This window comes from Amblyraja radiata, chromosome 2 (assembly GCF_010909765.2).
Source record: "Amblyraja radiata isolate CabotCenter1 chromosome 2, sAmbRad1.1.pri, whole genome shotgun sequence".
In the NCBI taxonomy this organism is placed as follows: Eukaryota; Metazoa; Chordata; class Chondrichthyes; order Rajiformes; family Rajidae; genus Amblyraja; species Amblyraja radiata.
In genome coordinates this window covers 26,994,320-27,018,005 of record NC_045957.1, presented here as the reverse complement: position 1 = coordinate 27,018,005, position 23,686 = coordinate 26,994,320, and the positions used below count along the sequence as shown (strand labels likewise).

The window sequence follows — 23,686 nt, the reverse complement described above, 5'->3', positions numbered from 1 at the left end:
GCATTTAGGACGACACCTTCAGAGTGAATGGCAGGGCCCTCGGGAGTGTTGTAGGGCAAATGGATCTAGGAGTGCAGGTGCATGCCCCCTGAATGTGACATCAGAGGTACAGTAGATAGGATGGTAAAGAAGGCTTTTAGTACATGGGCCTTTATCATTCAGGGTATTGAGTATAGAAGTTGGGACTTTATGTTACAGGTGTACAAGACATTGGTAAGGCCACATTTGGTGAATTATGTTCAGTGTTTGTCACCCTGCTATGGAGAAGATGTGATTAAGATGGAAAGAGTGCAGAGAAGATATACAAGGATGTTGCCAGGACTCGAGGGCTTGAGCTGTAGGGTGATGTTGGACAGACTAGGATTTGATTCCTTGGAACATAGGAGGCTAAGGGGTAATCTTAGAGGTGTATAAGGTCATGAGTGGAATGAGCAGAGTCTTTTACCCCGAGTAGGTGATTAAGTACCATAGGACATAGGTTTAGGGTGTTGGGGGCAAGATTTAATAGGAACCCAAGGGGCAACTTTTTCACTTGGAGGGCGGTGCTTAAATGGATTAAGCTGCCAGAGACGATAGTTGAGGTAGGTACTATAATTGCATTTAAAAGACACTTGGACAGGTACGCAGATAAGAAACGTTCAGAGGGATGTGAGCAGATGCGACTAGCGTAGATGGGATATCTTGGTCAGTATGGACAAGTTGGGCCGAAGGGCTTGTTCTTGTGCTGTGCTGTTCGATGCGCTATCTATGCATCTTGAATCAGATGTTTGCCTCTATATCTCTGATTCTAAAATTATTGGATTGTCAAGGGAATTGCCTCAAATCAGTTAATAACGTGGGGGAATCCTGGCATCCAGCAAGCTTAATGAGTTGTTTGATCTATTCATGCTCCTATTTTTCCCCAATGAAAAAAACAATCAAGTTAGCAGACCTTGAGCAAAATGAGTTGGTATAATTTTCCCTGTGTGTGTTATAGTCTCGCTTTGTTCTTGAAGAATGTGATATCAATACCTGTTTTCTTGTGCTAGTTGAATGACTGTACCATTACCACCAAGCTCCATCAGTTCCTGGTTATTTTTCTATTAACAGATGGCCCTGACATATGGAAGGTAGTTTTTCCACATTGCTGACTTAAGGTACAATGCACAACAGTTGGTGTTGCTGCTTTGCTGGTTGATCCTGACCCTGGGTATTGTCAGGATGGGGTTTGTATATTCTTCCCGTGACCACTGTGGCTTCCTTCACCGACTCTGGTTTCCTGCCACATCCGAAAGGCATAGAACATAGAGACACGAGGAACTGCAGATGCTGGCATCTTGAGCAAAACACACAGTGCTGGAGTAACTCGGCCCATCAGGCAGCATCTGTGGAGGGAATGGATAGGTGACATTTGGTGTTGGGACCCTTCTTCAGACTGATTCAAGATGCATAGATGGCTCTTCGAACAGTACAGCACATGAACAAGCCCCTCGGCTCACAGTGCCCGTACCAAACGTGATACCGAGCTAAACTAATCTCCTCTGCCTGTACATGATCCATATTTCTCCATTCCCACATATATGCTTGTAGGTTAATTGGCCATGGTAAATAACTAACTTTTGTAGGTTAATGACAAAAAGAATCAAGGGGAGTTGGTGGGCATGTATGATTTAGGTTGCTACATTGAAGGCAAATGGGACAAATGAGCTTTTTCCTTGGGATGAGGCAGAGATCAAATGGCCTGCTTAAGTAATATTATCAAGTAGACAAAGGCTACCATGAAGTTATTCCATTAGATTAGGCTGAGCTCTTGCATACACGGTGAAGTCAATTAAATCCACGTAACTATCTCTAAATATAAGGTTTGTTGTCCACAAATTGACAGCTCCAGTTGAGGATTGGGATTCTGAGAAAGGAGCAACGGGAATGAAATAATAGGATTGCATGGGCAAGCATCTACAATGGCTTGTAAGAACATAAGTAATAAGAGTATGTTTAAGCTAAATACAGCCTCGTCTGCAGATCCTTAACTTTCACTTGATCCCCTGAATCCTTTTTATTCAGAAAATGTCAGTCTCGGCCTTGAATATAATTAATAACTATAGGACAGGCAACAGGCTTCAAGTGGGGAATTCACAACCCAACACCAGCACTCCTCCCAGCACTGCAAAGTGGCATTTCTCTATGTTACTTCCAGGTACTTTCTCCCATCTCCACTAGCCACTCTTTTCATGGCAATCTACAGTTCAGTTGCAGAAGATCTAGCACATTCAACCCAAACAGTCGTACCAAGCTGAGCAACTATTCACTTGCACAGGATATTTGGTACATTGCACTGGGAGATCAGGATGTGGTATCCTCTGTTTTGAGGAAATAAAGATTGGATGCAGGGTATGTTCCTTCAGTCTGCAAGAGTGATCCAGAGCCTGTAGCGACTTTTAGTTTAGTTTAGAGATACAGTGCAGAAACAGGCCCTTCGGCCCACCGAGTCTGTGCCGCCCTGCGATCCCCGTACACAATACAATACAATACAATACAATTTATTTGTCATTTGAACCCCATTGAGGTTCAAACAAAATGTTGTTTCTGCAGTCATACACACAAGAAAGAACCAAGACACAACACAATTTACACAAACATCCATCACAGCGCATCTCCCCCTCGCTGTGATGGAAGGCAAAGACTTATCTCTCCCCTGCACTTCCCATTCCCCTCCCGATGTCAGAGTCAAAGTCAAAGCCCCCGGCGGGCAATAGTAATTGTCCCGCGGCCATTAACGCCGAGCCGGGTGATGCAAGGCCGCGCTCCGGGTCTTGTTGTTGGAGCCCCCGGCGTGCGCTAGCAAAGTCCCGCAGCCATTCCAAGCCACGCCGGGCGATGATGTAAGGCCCCGCTCCAGGTACTCTTCAACCCCGCAACTCGGGCGGGTGAAGTCGCCGTTGCGGAAGCCCCGAAAAGCGGTCTCCCAGCAGGGACCCGCGGGCTCCCGGTGTCGCTGTCCACCGGACCTGCGGTAAGCCTCCGAATCTCCGTGGTCGGGTCGCAGCTGAGCGCCACCACAGCTCCACCCACTCCAAACTCGGCCACTCGATGGTGAGTAGCACTAGCACTCTCCTACACATCAGGGATAATTTACAATTATTACTGAAGCCAATTAACCCACAAACATCGCATGGAAGCAGGCCCTTTGGTCCATCAAGTCCGCGTCAAGTACCCACTTACACAAATCTCTTTATTTTCCTTTTATACCCATACCCTAGGTGGCAGAGGTATAGCTGATGGAGCTGCTGCCTCACAGTGCAGGAGTCACGGATTTGATCCTGATCTTGGCTGCTGTCTGTGTGAAATTTGCACATTCTCCCTGTGACCGTGTGGGTTTCCTCCGAGTGCTCTGGTTACCACCCACATCCCCAAGACGTGCGAACATATAGGCTAATTGCCCCCTGGTGTGTAGCGAGTGAATGGGAAATTTGGGATAACCGAGAACAAGTGTGAACAGATGATCGATGAACTGATGCGTGAACTTGGTAGGCCAAAGGGCCTGTTTCCGTGAACTAAACTAGATTATGGGTTAAGGACAATTTAATGAATGAATGAATGAATGAATGAATACGTTTATTGTCATTGCACAATACTGTGCAACGAAATTCCATTACATCTCCTCCGGTTAAAAAAAATACAAACACGACAACCATTAACACATGTACACTTATTAGTAAATAATAAATAGGTATTTTAAAAGAATTGGCGGCATTTCTTGGAATTACATTTTGCTTCCCCAGCATTCTCTGTTGGAATTTAGCTCTTTTATCGCACATGGGTAGAAACTATTTTTTAGTCTACCCATGTAGAGTCCTGAATCGCCTCCCAGAGGGTAGCAGAGTAAAAAGGTGGTTGGCAGGGTGGGATGTGTCCTGCTTGATATTTGTGGCCCGGCGCAAGCATCGGGCCCTATATATGTCATCCAAGGAGGGCAGTTGGGCGTTTGTAATGCGCTGCGCAGCTTTTATAATTCCCTGCAGCGCCCTCCTCTCAGCCACAGTACAGCTAGCAAACCACACCAGGATTCCACAGGAGAGGATACTCTCCACGGCGCATCGGTAGAAGGACAACAGCAGCGGCTGTGAGACGTTTGCTCTCCGCAGAGACCTCAGGAAATACAGCCGCTGATGTGACTTCTTCACGAGAGTGACGGTGTTCATTTGCCATTTGAGGTCCTGGGAGATGTTTATTCCCAGGAACTTAAAGCCAGTGACTCTCTCCACCATGTCTCCTTTGATGTATAAGGGAGCAGGTTCCTCTCTCCTCTTCCTCCTGAAGTCAACGACCAGCTCTTTTGTCTTTGATGGGTTGAGTACCAGGTTGTTTTTGGTACACCAGACAGTCAGTTTTTGGACTTCATCCCTGTAGGCAGACTCGTCGTTGTTGTTTATCAGTCCCACCACAGTCGTGTCGTCCGCAAACTTGATGATCCTGTTTGTACTGTGTGTTGGTATACAGTCGTAAGTGTATATTGTATACAAGATGGGACATCAGCACACAACCTTGTGGCGCTCCTGTGCTGAGCGTCAGGACTGGGGAGTAATTGGACCCCATCCTGACAGTCTGTGGGCGGTCTGTTAGGAAAGTCCTTAATCCATCCGCATGTGTTTGCATTAACACCCAGATCAGACAGTTTGTCCACCATTCTGCTGGGGATGATGGTATTAAATGCAGAACTAAAATCTACAAATAACATCCTCACATATGAGCCAGGACGCTCCAGATGTGTCAGTGCAGAATGTAGAGCTATGTTGATGGCATCCTCCGTTGACCTATTAGCTCTATATGCAAACTGATGCTGATCCAGGGTGGATGGGAGTGAGGACTTAATGTGGGCCAGGACCAGCCGTTCAAAACACTTCACCGTTGAAGTGAGAGCAACAGGTCTATAGTCATTCAAGCTGGTAATAGATGTTTTTTTGGGTACAGGCACGATGGTAGCAGTCTTAAAGCATTTAGGGACAGTGCACGTTGACAGAGAGAGGTTGAAGATGTCGCTGAAAACCTCCGCTAACTGGTCTGCACAGTCCCGCAATACTCTCCCTGGGATGCCATCTGGGCCAGCAGCCTTCCTGGGGTTGACCCTGCGGAGTGCTCTTCTGACGTCCTCCGTACTCACAGTGAGTGCCAGGTCGTCAGTGCTGGGCGCGGCTGCAGGTGCAGGCTCCACCTCATTCAGCTCAAACCGGGTGAAAAAATGGTTGAGCTCCTCAGCTAGCGAGTTGTTACTGCTGCAGATGATCGGCCCCCCCTTGCCCTTGTAGTTTGTGAGTTGCTGAATGCCCTGCCAGACACGCCGAGGGTCCCTCTCGTTAAAATACCCCTCTAACCTTCTTCCATAGGCTGTCTTTACCTCCTAACCCCATTCTCCTGCCTTCTCCCCATAACCTCTGCTATAAATTATAGCAGCCAGTTAATCTATCAACCCGATGTGGGAGAACACCGAGGTATCTAAGGAAAACACACATGGTCACAGGGAGAATATGGAAACATCACGCAGACAGCATAACATATCAGGATCAAACCCAATTACCGAGAGGTGTGATAGAGGCTCTATCTGCTGTTCCTCTGTGCACTGTCTTCATTTCCACTGTGATGACCCAGAATCGAGGGAAGTTTTATTGATTGAAATCAATAAATCTACATGCAATCATGTTTTGAATCCAATAATGTGCCCTGTAAAGTCTCATAGATTTTTCAGTGTTTCGTCCCTCGATTATGAAGTCTGTGGTAATTTTCTGCACAGAACGTCCCTAGGTTGCGACAGGGTTCTGTTCCTTTGAAACTTGGTAACGTGAACAGTTCTCGAGTCAACAATGTGACCCTGAACCTAGTTCCCATACGGCAGAAGATGCCCGCAGCCCCGCATCTGCTGGCAAATCCTTCCCACTGGACTCCCACACCCTCGCTTGTACTTACACGTTGTACAAAAGTCAGGCTGGGGAGAACCTGTGAATACATTTGGCTATCCAGCTTAATATTAATATATAATATGATGTCATAGTAATAATATTAATATATGATGCAGCTTGCCTAAATAATAAATGACATGTGAAATCATTTTAATATATTAAAATATAATAAATAATATTATTTATAATTAATTAATAATAAATTAAGTGATTTACCTAGAAGGTCAAAGGCAACGATCGAATGGGTATGCCAACGCTTACAAATGTATTTCAAGTTGCATACCATACTATGTTAGAAATTAGAAGCGACTTTTCATCATTGCCGCCATCATTGGATCTAAATCCTTGAGCTCCTTAACAACAGCAGCATCCCAATAACTTCACGAGGACAATTAGAGGTAAACAATAAATACTGACAACGAATGGATGATAAAAATATTTACGAGCAAACTAGTTCTTTATTGCAGAAGTGGTCTTGAGGAATAGAAGTAGAATTAGGCCATTCGGCCCATCAAGTCTATTCCGCCATTCAATCATGGCTGATCTATCACTACCTCCTAACCCCATTCTCTTGCCTTCTCCCCATAACCTCTGACACCTGTGCTAATCTGTATTAAACTTGGAGGTCTGTGATAGTGTGTTTTCTGATCACATGCCTGTACTATTTGACGTTGGTTTTTCCAGTGCTGCAGTTAGACCTGTAGCGTCTGCTCGGCGCTGTCGGTCCTTTAACCCTTCTGCTGCTGGCCAATTCTCTGCTGCTTTTGATGTGCCCCCTCTGCGTCCACTCCCCTTGGTACGGAGGAGATTAGTTCTTGGTTCCACTCCTCCTGCACAACTATACTGGACTCTGTGGCTCCTTTAAAAACTTTGCAGCCCAGAGCTAAACCCGAGCCCTGGTTCAGTGACGCAACTCGTACAGCACGACGGGAGTGTCGCAGAGCTGAACGAAAGTGGAAGAAGGACAGGCTGCAGGTTTCATCGCAAATCCTAAAGGACAGCTGGCGAAATTACCAAAATACTGTTAAAGAGGCCAAAAGATATTACCTGTCTAATATAATAGTGTCTAAGCGTCACGACCCACGTGTGTTATTCAAAACGATTGATTCTGTTTTAAATGCCCCACAGCCTGTCTGCTTGGAAGCATCGTCCGAATTGTGCAATGACTTCCTGCACTTCTTTATCAATAAGGTTGTTTCTATAAGGGCTCTCATCTCAGCTCCTGCCTCTGACCCCTCTGTTCCGGCCCCATGCCTGGTGGCATTCGATAAGTTTGTGCCTCTGACATTGTCGGGTCTAGAGGATGTGGTTAGGCATATTAAGCCGTCGGGTTCCCCTTGTGATGCTGTCCCTCCTCTTCTTTTTAAAGAGGTTTTCCCGAGTATAGGGCAGTCGGTTCTCGCCATCATAAACAGTAGCTTGTGTTCTGGGGTTGTCCCCATAAATTTTAAACATGCTGTAGTGCAACCACTACTTAAGAAACCAGGCCTGGATCAAACTGTTCTGGCCAATTTTAGGCCGATCTCCAAGTTGCCTTTTATCTCTAAGATCATGGAGAAAGTAGTTTATGCTCAGCTGAAACTCTTCCTGGATGAGCACAATATTCGGGAGGTTTTCCAGTCTGGATTCAAGGCTATGCATAGCACAGAGTCGGCTCTGCTAAGGGTCTTCAACGACATCCTCCTGGCAAACGACTCTGGTAATTATGTGGTTCTTGTCTTGCTGGACCTACCTGCCGCCTTCGATACAGTGGACCATGGAATTTTAATTTCCCGATTACAGCACCAAGTGGGCATTTGTGGCAGTGCCCTGGGATGGTTCAGGTCCTATCTGGCAGACAGAACCATGCGTGTAAGCCTTGCTGGCTTTGAATCCTCCTCCACTCCCTTGGTATATGGGGTTCCACAGGGCTCAATTTTAGGGCCCCTGCTCTTCTCTTTATACCTACTTCCTCTGGGGTCAATTTTAAGAAGGCATGGCATCTCCTTTCACTTTTACGCAGATGATAGCCAGTTATATATGCCACTCAGGAAAGAAGACGACTATTCTCTAAAATCACTTCTGTCTTGTCTTGAGGACATTAAGTCCTGGATGACCTTAAACTTTCTGGGACTTAATGAAGAGAAGACAGAGGTGATTTTGTTTGGCCCCAATGGCTGCCGTGAACCTCCCTTTGTTGACTTGGGTCCACTGGCATTGTCTGTAAAGCCAACCGTTTTGAACCTGGGTTTTAGGATGGACGGTGATTTTAAACTAGATAAACAAATAGGCGCGGTGGTTAAGTCCAGCTTCTTTCACCTAAGGAAGCTGGCAAAGGTGAAGCCCATTCTCGAGCGGCAGCATTTTGAAACAGTAATCCATGCCTTTATTACATCTAGGCTGGATTACTGTAACGCACTCTACTCTGGAGTCGCACGAGCTTCATTGGCTCGTCTCCAGCTTGTTCAAAATGCTGCCGCTCGCCTTTTGACCGGAACTCGAAAGAGGGAGCACATTACGCCAATTTTGGCCTCCCTTCACTGGCTCCCAGTGCACTTTCGAGTTCATTTCAAAATTCTTTTATTTGTTTTTAAATCGTTGAATGGGCTCGCCCCGCCTTACCTCTCTGAGCTGCTCCACCTATATGCTCCTGCCCGGTGCCTCAGGTCAGCTGATCAGCTGCTCCTTGAGGTACCAAGGTCTAAGCGGAAGCTCAGAGGGGATAGAGCCTTTTCTGTTGCTGCTCCGGCACTCTGGAACACCTTGCCGCTGCACATCAGACAGGCCCCCTCACTGTCCATCTTCAAATCCTCCCTAAAAAAACATTTTTATTCTTTGGCTTTCGACACTGGCTGAGGCATTGCTCCTGTTCTTAGTGCTTTTAATGTCTTTTAATTTTTAGTGTGTTTTTTATAGTCCTTCGTTTTACGGTTTTTAATGGTTTGTAATAGCTTTTTGTCCATGAGTTCTCATGTACAGCACTTTGTGGCAACTGTAGTTGTTTAAAGTGCTTTATAAATAAAGTTATTATAGTTATTATTATTATTAATCAAGAATCTCTAGCTCTGCCTTAAAAATACCCACTGACGGCCTCCCCTGCCGTATGTGTCAAAGAATTCCACAGATTCACCACCCTCTGACAAAAGAAATGTCTCCTCATCTCCTTCCTAAAAGAACGTCCTTTAATTCTGAGGCTATGACTTCTAGTTCTAGACTGGCCCACTAATGGAAACGTCCTCTCCACGTCCACTCTATCCAAGTCTTTCACAGTTCTGTATGTTTCAATGAGGTGCCCTCAGTGGTTCTCATTAAACTGCCGCTGTAATATAAAGGAATGCAAATCTGGTAATGATGTATTTTTGCAGATGAAATATTGGGAGGACTGAGGCAAGGCTAAGTGGAGTATTCATCTCTTGGATGATGTCAAGTCAACCTTGCTGTGAATTGTCCACCCTCATGCTTAATCTGAAATGTAACTTTCATACTCAACATCTTTTAATATAATTAATGGAGACAGATCGCCCTTCATTCCACCAAATCCTCATCAACCTTAAAGATCCATTTGCACTAATCCCATTTTTTTTCTCCACATTCTACCACTCACCTAAACCTGACGGGGAATTTTACAGTCAGGAGTTACCTATAAACTCGCGTGTTCTTGATTTGTGGGAAGAAACTGCAGTGCCTAAGGAAAATATACTAGGGAGAGAGTACAAAATCCACAGACAGCACTAAAGTCTGGGAATGAACCCAGATCACTTGAGCCTTCAGGCAGCAGTTCTGCCAGCTGCGTCACTTTCAAACCATTACATTTAATATAACCAGTAGTTGAGAATTATTCACAGTTAAATTCCTTGGTGCGGCCTTAGCAATAGATAACTTAATTTATTGGATGAGCTTCTGCCCTGGTTTCTGCTTAATTCTGTATGGGTTCTTATGTTCTCCAAGCTAGAGAGTTTCAGGTTTTCCTTGCTTTGTGCTTGGCTATTTTTAAACCTTGTCTGAAGTCTTCTTGAGTTTCATTTCTTTTTCAGAATGATTAATGCTGACATTTTTTAGCTACTGTATTTTGTGGAATGGAAAAGTAGATTCCGCGGCATTAATCTTTAATAAGCCTGCATTAGTGGCACTGCTAATTTGCAGTAGCTGCCTTATGACTCAGCGGTACCAGCATTAAGCTGTGCAAAGCAGTAAGCTCTTTTGAAAAGACCGTGGACAGTAATGAAATATATGGTTTAAATATCTTTCAACTAAGGGCAGCACAGTGGCGTAGCGGTAGTGTTGCTGCCTTACAGCACCAGAGACCCAGGTTCGATCCTGACCTCGGGTGTTGTCTGCACGGAATTTGAACGTTCTCCCTGTGACCGCGTGGGTTTCCTCCGAGTGTCACTGTTTTCTCCCACAGCTCAAAGACATGCAGATTTGTAGGTTATGATTAGCTTATGTAAATTGCCCCTAATGTGTAGGATGTGAGAGTGGGATAACATAGAACTGATGAATGGGTGATCGATAGGCTGACAAGCCTGTATCCATGCTGTATCTATGTATCTAAGTCTGGTCCATAAACCTATTGTCTGTGGCTGTTGCAATTCAAAATCAATTCACATTATATTTTGCAATGAGGGTGTGGGATTTTTGTATAAATGTGTATGATGGATTGTTATTGAAATATTTGGTACCAAAATGAAAACACAATGCTGGGCATATGTTTTATGCCTAGGTCAATGAGTAAAGAGGAAGAGCTTTATTGATTCAAGTCAAAATGAATGTTTTCAATTTAGATTCTCTGAATCCAAAGTATTTTTACAATATCAGTTTGCAATGTTTATTCGTCATGTGTTTAGATTTCCCAATTTTATCATTAAATATCTTTATTCCATTCTATCATGGACCTTCCCTTTTGTTCTCTCGTCTCCACCCTCCTATCATTGCAATTGTTTCTCTCTCCGAACCTGTTTAAGAGCTTTTCAGGTCATCTACCTGAAATACATTAAACTCTCGGTTTAAAGGACCCCATTATAACGGACTGCACTTACAGGAGACGGGCCTGCCAATGCCACCCCAGCTTGTACCTCTACCACAGCCCTGGCTTCCGACACCACCAACAAGTTGCAAGGTGCACCAGCAAGCCCTTCTTCACCCACCGCACGGTCCAATTTGCACTGCTATGGTTGTGCCTCAAGGTGTAGACCCTGGGACAGCGCTTTCTTCAGGCCGTTGCCACTGACAGGATGTGCTCAGTCACCGTGGGGCTCCCTCCCCTCTCACCAGCTGCCGCTTCATTCTGTCTGCCATCGCTTTGTCCACTCAGCCACTCCCCCCTCCACCGCCATCTCCTCCTCTTCCTCCCGCCGGCCACTCTGCCGCTCGGCCTCTCCACCTCCTCCTCCCCCAGAGTCGCCGATATACTGCTCAATGTACGTTTTGTAGGTTAATTGGCTTCGGTAAAAATTGTAAATTGGGGATTAGTGAACATGGCATTACATTTCTGGTGAGTTTGAGTCAATCAGTTATTGGGTTATCAGAGTTTTACTGTATGTTGGTTATCAGGCAGGAATACTGCTTTTGTGGGAATCGATTCAAGATTTTTCCTTGTCTTTATTTCTTCTTGAGGGAATTTAAAAAAAAAACCTGAATATTATAGCACTACTTGCCCTCCTTGCAGGCAGGTAGAGCGTATACAGTTGGAAAGGGTGTGGGGGGGGGGGGGGGGGGTTCATGGTTAGCTCACTTCAGCCTTTAGCTAAGAGCAAATAATGTATATAATCAATATATGTATATAATCAGATGGGTCTCGACCCGAAACGTCGCCTATTCCTTCCCTCCACTGATGGTGCCTTACCCGCTGAGTTTCTCCAGCATTTTTGTCTACCTTCGATTTTTCCAGCATCTGCAGTTCTTTCTTAAATATATACTCAATTGAGTGCATTGACCTAACTTAATGTTTTTTTCTATATATTCTATAAGCATATTGCAGAGGTTTAATCTCCTGTTTTCAGAATAACTGGTCGTATATCCTTTGGTGCTTGCTAACAGTTGTCATAATTTCTTTAAATTACTTAAATTATATCCCATCATAGCCCTGAATTCCTTTTCTTTTGGGATTTACAATTAAGGACTCTGCTATTTTCTTAAATGGGTGTTTTCTCCAGGTTGTATGAATATTTAATATTGGAAGCCATTTAATATTGGATAACCACTAATTAGATGTTTAGAGGTAAAATTGTGTGATATGATTGGTGAACACTTGAATTAATGTAAGATTACGCTTGGGTAGAGCACATGGCTACTCTGGAATAGCATTTAGCTTAGTTTAGTTTAGAGATACAGCGCGGAAACAGGCCTTTCAGCCCACCGAGTCCATGCCGACCAGCGATCCCCGTGTACTAGCACTGCCCCACACGCTTGCGACAAATTTTACCGAAGCCGATTAACCTGCAAACCTGTATGTCTTTGTAGCGTGGGAGGAAACTGGAGCACCCAGGAAAACCCTTGCGGTCACTAGGAGAACATAGAAACTGTACAGACAGCACTCCTGGTCAGGATCAAATCTGGGTATCTGGCACTGTAAGGCAGCAACTCTACCGCTGAGCCACTGTGCCACCCAGCATCTGTCAGTTTTATGAGGAAGGGTCACTGACATGAAATGGTGACCATTTTTCTTTCCACAATGCTGCTTGACTGGCTGAGTTCTTCCAGCATTTCTGGTTTTGTTTTGGCTTTCTTTATTGTCTTTTTGTTTTAGTTGATTTCTAGTGGGCTTCCAACTATTTAGAGATTTTTACATATTATCAACTTGGCTGAACCTAAAATCTCTCTGATTGCATTTGCCTTTAGATTCTAGAGGACATTTCCAAGGTTAATTAAGATATGTGTGGCACCATTACTGTATTTCATCTTTGGGGTACCGTTTGCATGGTGCGAAAAGAAAATACCAGTATCTATTTATAAAAATAGTTTGATTGCTGGAGGCCCGAATATCATTCAGTGAAGTATATATTGTCAAATCTCACACTGGGTACGTTGAAAATAAAATAAAATACGAGAAGCATTCAACCAGTTAGGCAGCATCTGTGGAAAGATATATTGCTTTTTAATATATGTATCTTTCAATTCAAAGCTTTTGGATCTACTCAGGGTGGCACAGTGATGCAGCAGTAGAGTTGCTGCCTTACAGCGTCAGAGGCCCGGGTTCGATCCCGACTACGGGTGCTGTCTGTGAGGAGTTTTTTACGTTCTCCCTGTGATCGTGTGTGTTTTCTCTGGGTGCTCCTGTTTCAATGACAAGCAGGTTTGTGGGTTAATTGGCTTCTGTAAATTTGTCCCCAGTGTGTAGGATAGAACTTGTGTATCCGTGATCGTTGGCACGGACTCAGTGAGTCGAAGGGCCTGTTTCCACACTGTATCTCTAAACTAAACTAAACTTGTATTTTCTGTGTATTTCCTGCTACTGGCCTCTGTAGTGTTGAGAAATTGTCATTGCGCCTTGGGCTGCAACTGGGACACTTTCCTTCCCATCAATCAGTTAGATTGATCTTCCTGCTTGCATCATGGCTGAAGCTAACTGGAATCGAGCTCTGTCCAAAATTGATCACAGCAGCAAGCTGCAGTCTTCAGCTTGTGGAATTTTCTGCCACAGAAGGTAGTTGAGGCCAGTTAATTGGCTATATTTAAGAGGGAGTTAGATGTGGCCCTTGTGGCTAATGGGATCAGGGGGTATGGAGAGAAGGCAGGTACAGGATACTGAGTTGGATGATCAGCCATGATCATATTGAATGGCAGTGCAGGCTCGTAGGGCCGAATGGCCTACTCCTGCACCTATTTCCTATGTCTATGTTTCTATGTTTCAGGACCGAGGATAATCATTATTTGCAAACAACCAGTGGATTTTGCACTGTGCCATTTTGATCCCTTGAGAATATATGTTTCATATTATTTCAGAGATTGAGGCGACATAGTCCCATCGCGTGCCAGCTCTTGGAATAATCCTATTGCTCCACTTATTTATTTGTATCCTATTCTTTCAACATACTCATTAATTACCTCCCCACGACTTCTCCCACCAGGACTAGTTTAGTTTAGAGATGCAGTACCGAAACAGGCCCTTCGGCACACCAAGTCCGTGCGGACCACCGACCACCGCGATACACTAGAACTATCCTACACACGGGACAATTTACAATTTTACCGAAGCCAATTAACCTACAAACCTACACATCATTGGAATGTGGGATGGAACCAGAGCACCTGGAGAAAACACACAAACATCAGCTGTAGAGAAGATCGAGCCCAGGTCCCTGGCGCAGTAAGGCAGCAACCCTACCGCTGCGCTGTCGTGCCAGACTAATTTACATGTCCTCCCTTGGTTATGAACCCCCGACTTATAGACACCCTATACATAAGGCCGAATCTTTGGGAGACCAAGGGACGGATTGTGATGCTGGCATCTTCTGCTGGGTGGGAATGGGGCGTTTCCATCTGACTTCCCTTTCCACCCAGCCCCCGAGCTGCAATGATAGTGGGAGCCGGTGCAGACAGGGAGCGTTGAACAGACTCGCTCACTCACCGGTTCAGTGAAGCCGGCTGGCAGCTGCTCTCCCCGTCACGCCGGTTCTGTCCATTTCCGACTTATTAATAGTTTGGTTACTAGCATTTCTTAGAAGCTGTGTAGGATGCTGGTTTACACCGAAGATAGACACAAAATGCTGGAGTAAATCAGCGGGTCAGGCAGCATCTTTGGAGAAAAGGAAGAGGTGACAATTCGGCTTGAAACTCTTCAGACTGAGAGTCGGGGAGGGGGGGTAAGGGAAACTAGAGGTATGAAAAGACTCAGATCAAATCAGAACCAGCACCGATGAACAAGGAAAGGTGGAGCCCACAACGGTCCATTGTTGACTGTGGAAGAGATGATAACACAGGGATATGTAGATGCAAACAGTGGAACTTGCAGGGCGACTTGGATGGGGGAGGGTCGGAGAGAGAGGGAGTGCAGGGGTTACTTGAAATTAGAGAAATCAGAAGCTGTACCCTGTCATAACCTGGAGGACTTGCTGTAAATAAATAATGTTACTTTTTGAAATGAAAGAGCATAGCATTTAAGGTAAGAGGGGCAACTTTTCAACACATGGTGTTGAATGCCTGGAACGTGCTGCTGGGGGTGGTGGTGAAGCCAGATACAATAGTGGCATTTAAAATATTTTTGCATAGGTGCATGGATATGGAGGGATATGGATTATATGCAGGTCGATAAGAGATGATCTTGGCATCATGTTCAACACAGACATTATTGGCCGAAGGGCATGTACTGTGCTATGTTTCACAGCTCCTGTGCTGCTCTGAATACCTCCCACTGACATTTGTCGAGTTGCCTGCTGGAGTGATATGAATGCAAGGGGAGCGAGTGGCAACGACAAACTATGTTGTTTGAGCCTAAAAATAAAAGTGCTGAAGTAACAGTATATTATCAACTGAATACCGTGCAAGATTGGCTTACAAAAAGCACAGCTTTCTTCCCACAACCTTAGTGACCCTGGTGCCAAGTGGTGGCTGCTATTCTGTTCAAGACTCTATTTTTATTCAAGGCATTCAAAGCGGTTTGAGGAATTGAAAGCTCCCAGGCTGAGAATGAATATTAATCTGATGCTGCAAGAGAACTCGACAGGGCAAAATTGTGAACATATATTGTCGCTGGGTTCAGTAATTAAAGGAAGGCTGCATTGTACCTGGAAATATGGAGACTGATGTGGTCCACCTGGCCAGGTCACAGTCTGAAAAGACATGTAGTGCTACTTTACCTTGTACCTTTTGTGCTGTGCTTTGTTTTAAACCAGTCTTTGGCTTTGTTGATGATGGCTTTAATGCCAACTTAATAATGGCGTGGTTGCTGAGTGACACAGTTCTCCAACTTGCCAAATCACTCTTTTGTGTGTTTAACCATTGCCGGATCTCATCGATCCCCCCCCACCCCTCCCTTCCCCTGTCTAGCCGGTAGTTTTCAGTCATGCCCATGGCAGCGTTAGAGTTGTTGCATCACAGCCCCACAGAACCGGTTCGATCCTGACTGCGGGTGTTGTCTGTTTGTATGTTCACACTTGGACCGCGTGGGTTTTCTCCGGGAGCTCCGGTTCCCTCCCACATTCCAAAGACGTGCAGGTTTGTAGGTTAAATGGCTTCGGTAAGAATTGCAAGTTGTCCCTAGTGTGCAGGATGGTGCTAGTGTATGGGGATTGCTAGTCAGTGTAGACGGTGGGTTGAAGATCCTGTTCAACGCTGTATCTTTAAAGTAAACTAAACTAAACATCCTGCAAACCAAAGTAATAATATTTCTTTCTCTTTTTCCCCAAGGAATGTTAACCATAACAGACTTCATAAACATACTGCATAGATACTACAAGTCACCCATGGTGAGTACTCTCAAATTGTCAGCATTCATTTTTTGGGAGCGGGAATTAATAAATTCCATGAGAGAGTACAATCACGGTTGATTCACGTTCACTGGGGATGTCTGAATGAAATGTCTGAATGAAATTGGAACTGACCATGCAATAACACCAGTGGGGAGAAAACAGGCATGGAGAGCCATTTAATTAATTCACCCTCCATAACAACTTGCTACTTGCATATATATTGAGCTTTTGTTCTAGTGTTGGGCCCCAAGGTGCTTGACAGGAGAGTAAGCAGGGTAAGTGTTGGTATTCGGTGTCCTTGAACACAAACAACCGAAGGTTAAGGCACAGGTATGCTGAGCAATTAGAAAAATGGAATGAACATTGTATTCACTCATTTTAAGTAACTTTTACTAACACCCTCCCCTCCCCACTTGCCCCCTTTCCCCACCCTCGTTGTTTAATCAGTTCCACAGTTCCCCACATTGTATCTCTCTTGCGATCACATCTTTCCTGGTCAACGGTGGGCCTACCTGGGCACTGCCCTCCCCGAGGTCATTTGTGGCCAGCCCTAATTGGTCCTGGTCTATTCTTGAATCCAGCTCTTCACCTCTGCCCCCTACTTTCAAGCTGAAGAAGGGTCCCGACCCGAAACGTCACCTATCCTTTTCCTGCAGAGATGCTGCCTGACCTGTTGAGTTACTCCAGCACGGTGTCTTATCTTTGGTATAAACCAGGCAATTCTACATTACGAAGTATGAAGTGACCAGGCAGACTATGACAGTAACAGAGAAACAGGAATAACAATACTAATCATAAATCCACAGAAATCTGTGATGCAGCAGTGGGATATCATTGTGTCAGTGTCGATATTTAAATGACCTTCTTTAGACTTTAGAGATACAGTGTGGAAGACGTACAGAATTGTACATTAATTGGCTTTTGTAAATTGTAAAAATTGTCCCTAGTGTGTAGGATAGTGCTAGCGTATGAGGTGATCGGCCCGGACTCAGTCGACAAAAGGGCCTGTTTCCACGCTGTATCTCCTAAGTCCAAAGGCACACCACCTCCAGGCATCCACAACTCGCCTACACAGGGGGCAGTTTACCCTGGAAGTTTGGGTTGCAAAAGAAACTGCAATTGCAAAATATTTTGTTTTGTGAGTCAACATTTGGTTATTAGCTCCGGGTGTCCTTGGCTATGTAATAAATGGAACTGAGAAGCTGGGGTCAGCAATGCCGGCCAGGCTGCTGTTTCATTTTGAAGTATAAAGTTTAAAATGAAAAGTGAGTGACTTCCAAGCTGTGCAAGTTAATAACTCGTTGTGGCACAAGAAACCATCAGCCCATCAGATCCATGCCAGCTTCCCAACTGAGCTTAGTATTGTTTAGAGACACAGCATGGAAACAGGCCTTTTGGTCCACTGAGTCCATGGAGACCAACGATCACGCGTACACACTAGTTCCATCCTACACACTAGGGACGATCTACAGAAGTCAATTAACCGCTAAACCTGCACGCCTTTTGGAATGTGAGAGGAAACCGAAACCCCCAGAAAAAACCCACACAGTCACAGGGAGAACGTTCAAACTCCATACATACAGTAGTCATGATCGAACCAACCCGGGTCTCTGGTGCTATAAGGCAGCAACTCTACTGCTGTGCCACTGTGCCGCAAAGTCAATCAGTCCCTTTTCCCTCGTAACAATGCAAATTATTTGCTCTCACATGACAAACGACTTCCCCTTTGATTTTACCTACACAAAGGGGTAGTTTACAATGGCCAATCACCCCGCCAACACGTCTTTGGGATATACAAAGGAACCGGAGTGGCTGGAGAATCACACACAGTCACAGGAAGTATCTACAAACTCCACAAAGACTGCTCCAGAGATTACCAGAGAGAACAATGTTCTTGAAGCTTTCTGGAAAAGTGCAACCGACTCATGAAATTCCATGATCCGTGACCACTGCAACTGGAGGAGGAACGATTGGGATTGTACTATGAACCTTGTGTCTTGTCAAGAGCATACACAACCCCAGAGAAAGCGGACCATGGGAGTACAGGTTTGTAGGTTAATTGGCTTGGTTAAAGTTGTAAATTATCCCTAATGTGTGTAGGATAGTGTTATTGTGCGGGGATTGCTGGTCGGCATGAACCCGTTGAGCAGAAGCGCCTGTTTCTCCACTGTATCTCTAAACTAAATTAAACTACACCGACTCCAGCTACAGTTTCTGCCTTTACCCTTCTCTTCATTCATCCGACGCCTGCCAATGAACCACTCCGCACTGCATCCACCTATTGTTTGCCAGCTCTTGCCCCACCCTTCGTCACATCTATCTCCCTCTACTCCGCCTTCAGTTTAGTTTCTTATTGTCACGTGTACCGAGGTACAGTGAAAAGCTGTTGTTGCGTGCTATCCAGGCAAACAAAAGACTGTACATGATTACAATCAAGCCATCCACAGTGTACAGATAAATGATAACGGGTGTAATATTTAGTGCAGGATAAAGTCTGATTGAAGATAGTTCTTCAATTAGGTAGATGGGAGGTAAGAACCTCACCCTAGCCAATGAGAGGACGGTTCAGTTGCCTGATTACAGCTGAGAAGAAACTATCCCTGAATCTGGAAGAATGCATTTTTAAACTTCTGTACCTCTTGCCTGATGGGAGAGGAAGAAGAGGGAGTGACCAGGGTGGGGCAGGTCCTTGATTATGCTAGTGGCCTTGCCGAGGCAGCGTGAAATATCGAGGGAGTCAATGGAAGGGAGGTTGGTTTGTGTGATGATCTGGGCTACATCCACAACTCTCTGCAATTTCTTGCGGTCTTGGATGGAGAAGAGTCCTGACTGAAACAATGAAACATTTCCCTCCACACCTGCTGCCTGACCCACTGAGTTCTTCCAGAATGTGTTTATTTTTGCTGAAATTTCCAGCATCTGCAGCCTCAGGTGTCTATGCTTATCGACCACACTCCTGCCCCATTTAACACCACCTGTTCTGCTGTGGCAGAGTCTGTAGATCCCACATTGAATTCAACAGTGAGCCAACTCAGAATCATCAAATTGAATGGAAGTAAGTTAACCTGCATCCAGAGAAGCTGTCTGGTGTACAATCCTATCCCCTAAAAAGTTAATAAAATCTCAGTTCCTTTCATTTGCATGTCCTGATCTTTAATTTGACAAATGATTAACTATGAATTCTGTTGTCGGTTGTGTGAGAAGTCACACTGTGATTGAATGATCTGCCCATCCAATTACTGGACATTAAAGAGCATCTGTGAAACATGCCAAATTATATAGCAACATGCCCAGGTATTTGTTCATCAGACTCATAGAATTTCTTTTCCTCATAAGTTTGGTGATTCTATGGGCGTCACGGTGACGCAGCTGATAAAGCTGCTGCATTACAGTACCAGAGACCCAGGGTCGATCCTGACCATGGACGCTGCCTGTGTAGAGTTTACAAGTTTTCCCTGTGACCATGTGGGTTTCCTCTGGGTGCTCTGGTTTTCTCCCACATCCCAAAGACGTGTGGGCTTGTAGGTTAATTGGCCTCTGTAAAATTGTCCCCAGTTTGTAGGGAGTGGATGCAAAAGTGGGATAACATGGAAATGGTGTGAACGGGTGGTTAATGGTCGGTGTGAACTCAGTGGGCTGAAGGGCCAGTTTCTCTGCTGTATCTTTAAACTGAAAAAGTTGTCCCTTCACTGGTGACTGCTGAAATTCTGGTGATTGCCAGATTGGAACGGTCACTTCTGTTTGCTTGATCAGTCTGTTCTGTTGTCCCACAGTGACAGTGACCACTTTTCCACATGTTCTCTGCCACGTTTAAGAGCATGCTGTTGCAAAGTTGATTGGAACCTTTGGGTATATTTTAGTAATAGATTATGATTTATATTTCCATTGTAGGTGCAAATTTATGAGCTGGAGGAGCACAAGATTGAATCATGGCGAGGTAAGAATGGAATCATTTGAATTTAATTGAATCCTTTATTTGTCATTCAGACCTTTCGGTCTGAACGAAATGTCATTGCCTGCAGCCATACATGTAATAATAAACAACACACAATAAACACAAATTAACATCCACCACAGTGAGTTCACCAAGCACCTCCTCACTGTGATGGAGGCAAAAGTCTTAGGGTTGCTGTCTCTTCCCTCCTCTTCTCCCTCTGCGCTGAGGCGATACCCCACCGGGCGATGGTAAGTCAGTCCCGCGGTTCAAGCTCCGCGGCCCAGGGGTGGTCGAAGCTGCCGCCCTCCAGTCCAGCGGACGCAGTTGTTGCCACGGGAGCTCCGGAAAACAGGCATCAACCTGTGACCCGCGAGCTCCCGACGATGTCATCCACTGGCCCGCGGCCGAGCCCCGGATTCAGGTCGGCGCCGCCTCAGCCACCGGAGCACCGTCTCCGCCCCGCACCGGGCCGCCCCTACGGGAGCGCCATTCCAGCCCCGCACCGGGCCGCCCTCACAGGAGCGTCTCAGCCTCGCACCGGGCCGCCCTCACGGGAGCGTCTCAGCCCCGCACCGGGCCGCCCCCACGGGAGCGCCTTCCAGCCGGGAGCCGGGCCGCCCACACGGGAGCGCCTTCCAGCCGGGAGCCGGGCAGCCCACACGGGAGCCCCTTCCAGCCCCGCACCGGGCCGCCCACACGGGAGCGCCTTCCAGCCGGGAGCCGGGCCGCCCTCACAGGAGTGTCTCAGCCCCGCGGCGTCCGCCCTCACCGGAGCGCCGAGTCGTGCCGCTACCCGAACGCCGCCGCAGCTCGAAGACGGCCAGCCTCGCGTTGATAAGTCCTGGCTGGCTCTACCTCCGGATCCTCGAGGTCGGTCGCAGGTTGGAGGCCGCCAGCTCCGCCATTAGGCCTCAGCTCAGACGGGGGAAGAGAAGGGGGATACGACAAGAAAGTCGCATTCCCCTGAAGGGAGAGACAGAAAGCCCTGTTTCACCCCCCCCCCCCCACACACACAGATATAACACAACCTAATAACCAAAAGTTTAACTGAACAAGACAAAAAAAACAACACAAAAAAGTAAAAACAGACAGACTGCAGGCGAGCCACAGCCATTTCACAGCGCCGCCACTATTTTATTTCTGGCTTCCATTCAGTTTAAATGATACATCACCTGAAGGGGCCTTTGTTCATGGGTGAGCGAGGACAGTGATCTCTCTTCCCAAGCACAAGGTCATTTTTTTTTCAAATTTCAAAATAGACTTTATTCAAGTAATAAATATATACAATACAGGAACCATGCAAAAAATTAATCCGACATTCTCGGAGGCTATACAAACATTCAATACTGTTTACACAAATTACACCAATTTTATCCCCCACCCTTGCCACTCATGTGGCCCACTGGCGTGGAATCCCTTCCCTTATTTATGAGGGGCGACTCCACCACACCCTGCCCCCCATGTCCAGCTGCGGAAGGACCCTAGACTGTGGTCCTCCCACACAGAGCCTTGGCGTTGGCTGCACCGAGCTTCAGTGCGTCCCTCAGCACGTACTCCTGCAGTCTGCAGTGGGCCAGTCGGCAACATTCCCCGACGGACATCTTGCTCCGCTGGGAGGTCAACAACGCCCGGGAGACCAAAGAGCATCTTTCACCGAGTTGATGACCTTACAGCAACGCTCAATGTCAGTCCCTGAATGCTCCCTGGGAACAGTCCATAAATCACAGTCCTCTGACGGAGCTGTTTGGAATAAATCGTGACAGGGACCCTTGCAAACCTCTCCAGACTGTCTTTGCAAATCCACACTCTGCAAAGAGGTGGGCAACTGTCTCCTCCCCATAAGCACAGGGTCATTTCAGTCAGCTGTTGTGCTGCTATTAGCCTGCCTGAAATTTAAGGCAGTCCAGACTGACAAACATTTGCAGAGTTCACCTGTGAACCATAGGGATTGCTGCAGAACTAATTTAGAAACACATTTTTGTAAGCTAATTGATAAATTTAGTAATGGGCAGGCTTCACGATTGTTCTATGTGGCATTGTAAAGAAGCTATCAGATACAAACAAAATCATTTGTGAACCTAAAAAGGACATAAAATGCTGGAGTAATTCAGCAGGTCAAGCAGATTCTTTGGAGAACATGGAGAGGTGACGTTTCAGGTCGGGACCCTTCAGTCTGCCTGGATTAGAGGGTTTTCAGCTACAGGGAGAGTTTTGATAGACTTATTGCTTCCTCTGGAACTTCGGATATTGAGGGGAGAATTGATAAAAGTATATACAATTATTAGAGGCATGGGCAGGGCAGACAGAACCTTTTTCTTAGGGTGGAAATATCCAACAGAGGGCATGTCTATAGGGTGAGAGGGGGAAAGTTTAATGGAAATTTGTGAAGCAAAGTTTTTACACAGAGGGTGGTGGGGGCCTGGAACGCATTGCCTGGGGTGGTGGTGGAGGCAGATACGACAGTGGCGTTTAGGTGGCTTTTGGATAGGCACATGAATATACAGGGAATAGAGGGACATGTTGAGGCAGAAGAGATCAGTTCAGCTCGGCATCATATTCGGCACAAACATTGTGGGCCAAAGGGCCTGTTCCTGTGATGTACTATGTTCTAGCACTTTGTGCCCTTTTGTACAAACCAGCTTCTGCAGTTCCTTGTTTCTAAACTCACTATTTATTTTATCCCTGTTTAAAAGAAACTTGCCATTTTCTTCATTTTTGAATTTCACTCACATTTGTCCTCTGTTTTTTTGACAAAGAAGCTGGAATCTTTATAACCGTTGAGTAACTTTAGCAACTGCACTTTGCACGGAAGGCCTCAGTTATAATCCGCAGGTCGTCAACAGTTAATCTCTGACCTTGCCAGAGTAGTTAAACTCTAGTTACTTGTTTGAATGTAAAAACATTGCTTATTCTTGGAAGAACAGCATAGCATTGCTTTAAATGGCATGGTACGATCCTTCTGAAACCTACCCTTTCTCTGCATATGGGTGTGAGAATAAATACTTTCCATTTCTGAGTAGTTTCTTTTGCACAGATCATTGTTTTTATTTTCCTGCTGGTGAAGTGACTGTAATTGGGCATTTGTTTCCTCAAATAATATTGATGGGCGCCAGCGTTTGATATTAGCAATGGCAATATATACAGTACATGCAGTGGCTCGATTCACATTTCCATTTTCTTGAAGCAAAAATAAATTGCATAGGCGAGAGCAAGACTTCAGAGTCAACCTGGATGAGAAATAGAATGGCTTTAAGGGACACCAGACTACAGTCATACATCATTGTCAGCTGGTGTACATCAGCTAAAGGAAAGATGAAGCCAGGATACTTTCATGTGTAAGAAGGAACAGCAGATGCTGGTTTATACTGAAGATAGACACAAAATGCTGGAGTAGCTAAGCGGGGCAGGCAGCATCTCTGGAGAGAAGGAAT

At 45.7% G+C, this 23,686-nt stretch overlaps 1 protein-coding gene across 6 annotated transcripts in view; it reads left to right on the top strand.

Annotated features, from left to right (window-relative positions):
• prkag2 (protein kinase AMP-activated non-catalytic subunit gamma 2) overlaps positions 1-23,686 on the top strand; it is a 397,145-nt gene that overhangs the window by 348,491 nt on the left and 24,968 nt on the right. For all 6 annotated transcript variants that reach the window (XM_033043953.1, XM_033043954.1, XM_033043955.1 and 3 more), the window contains 2 exons: positions 16,257-16,315; positions 20,210-20,255. In XM_033043953.1, coding sequence (XP_032899844.1) covers positions 16,257-16,315; positions 20,210-20,255 — 105 coding nt within the window. The remainder of the gene's footprint in view (positions 1-16,256; positions 16,316-20,209; positions 20,256-23,686) is intronic.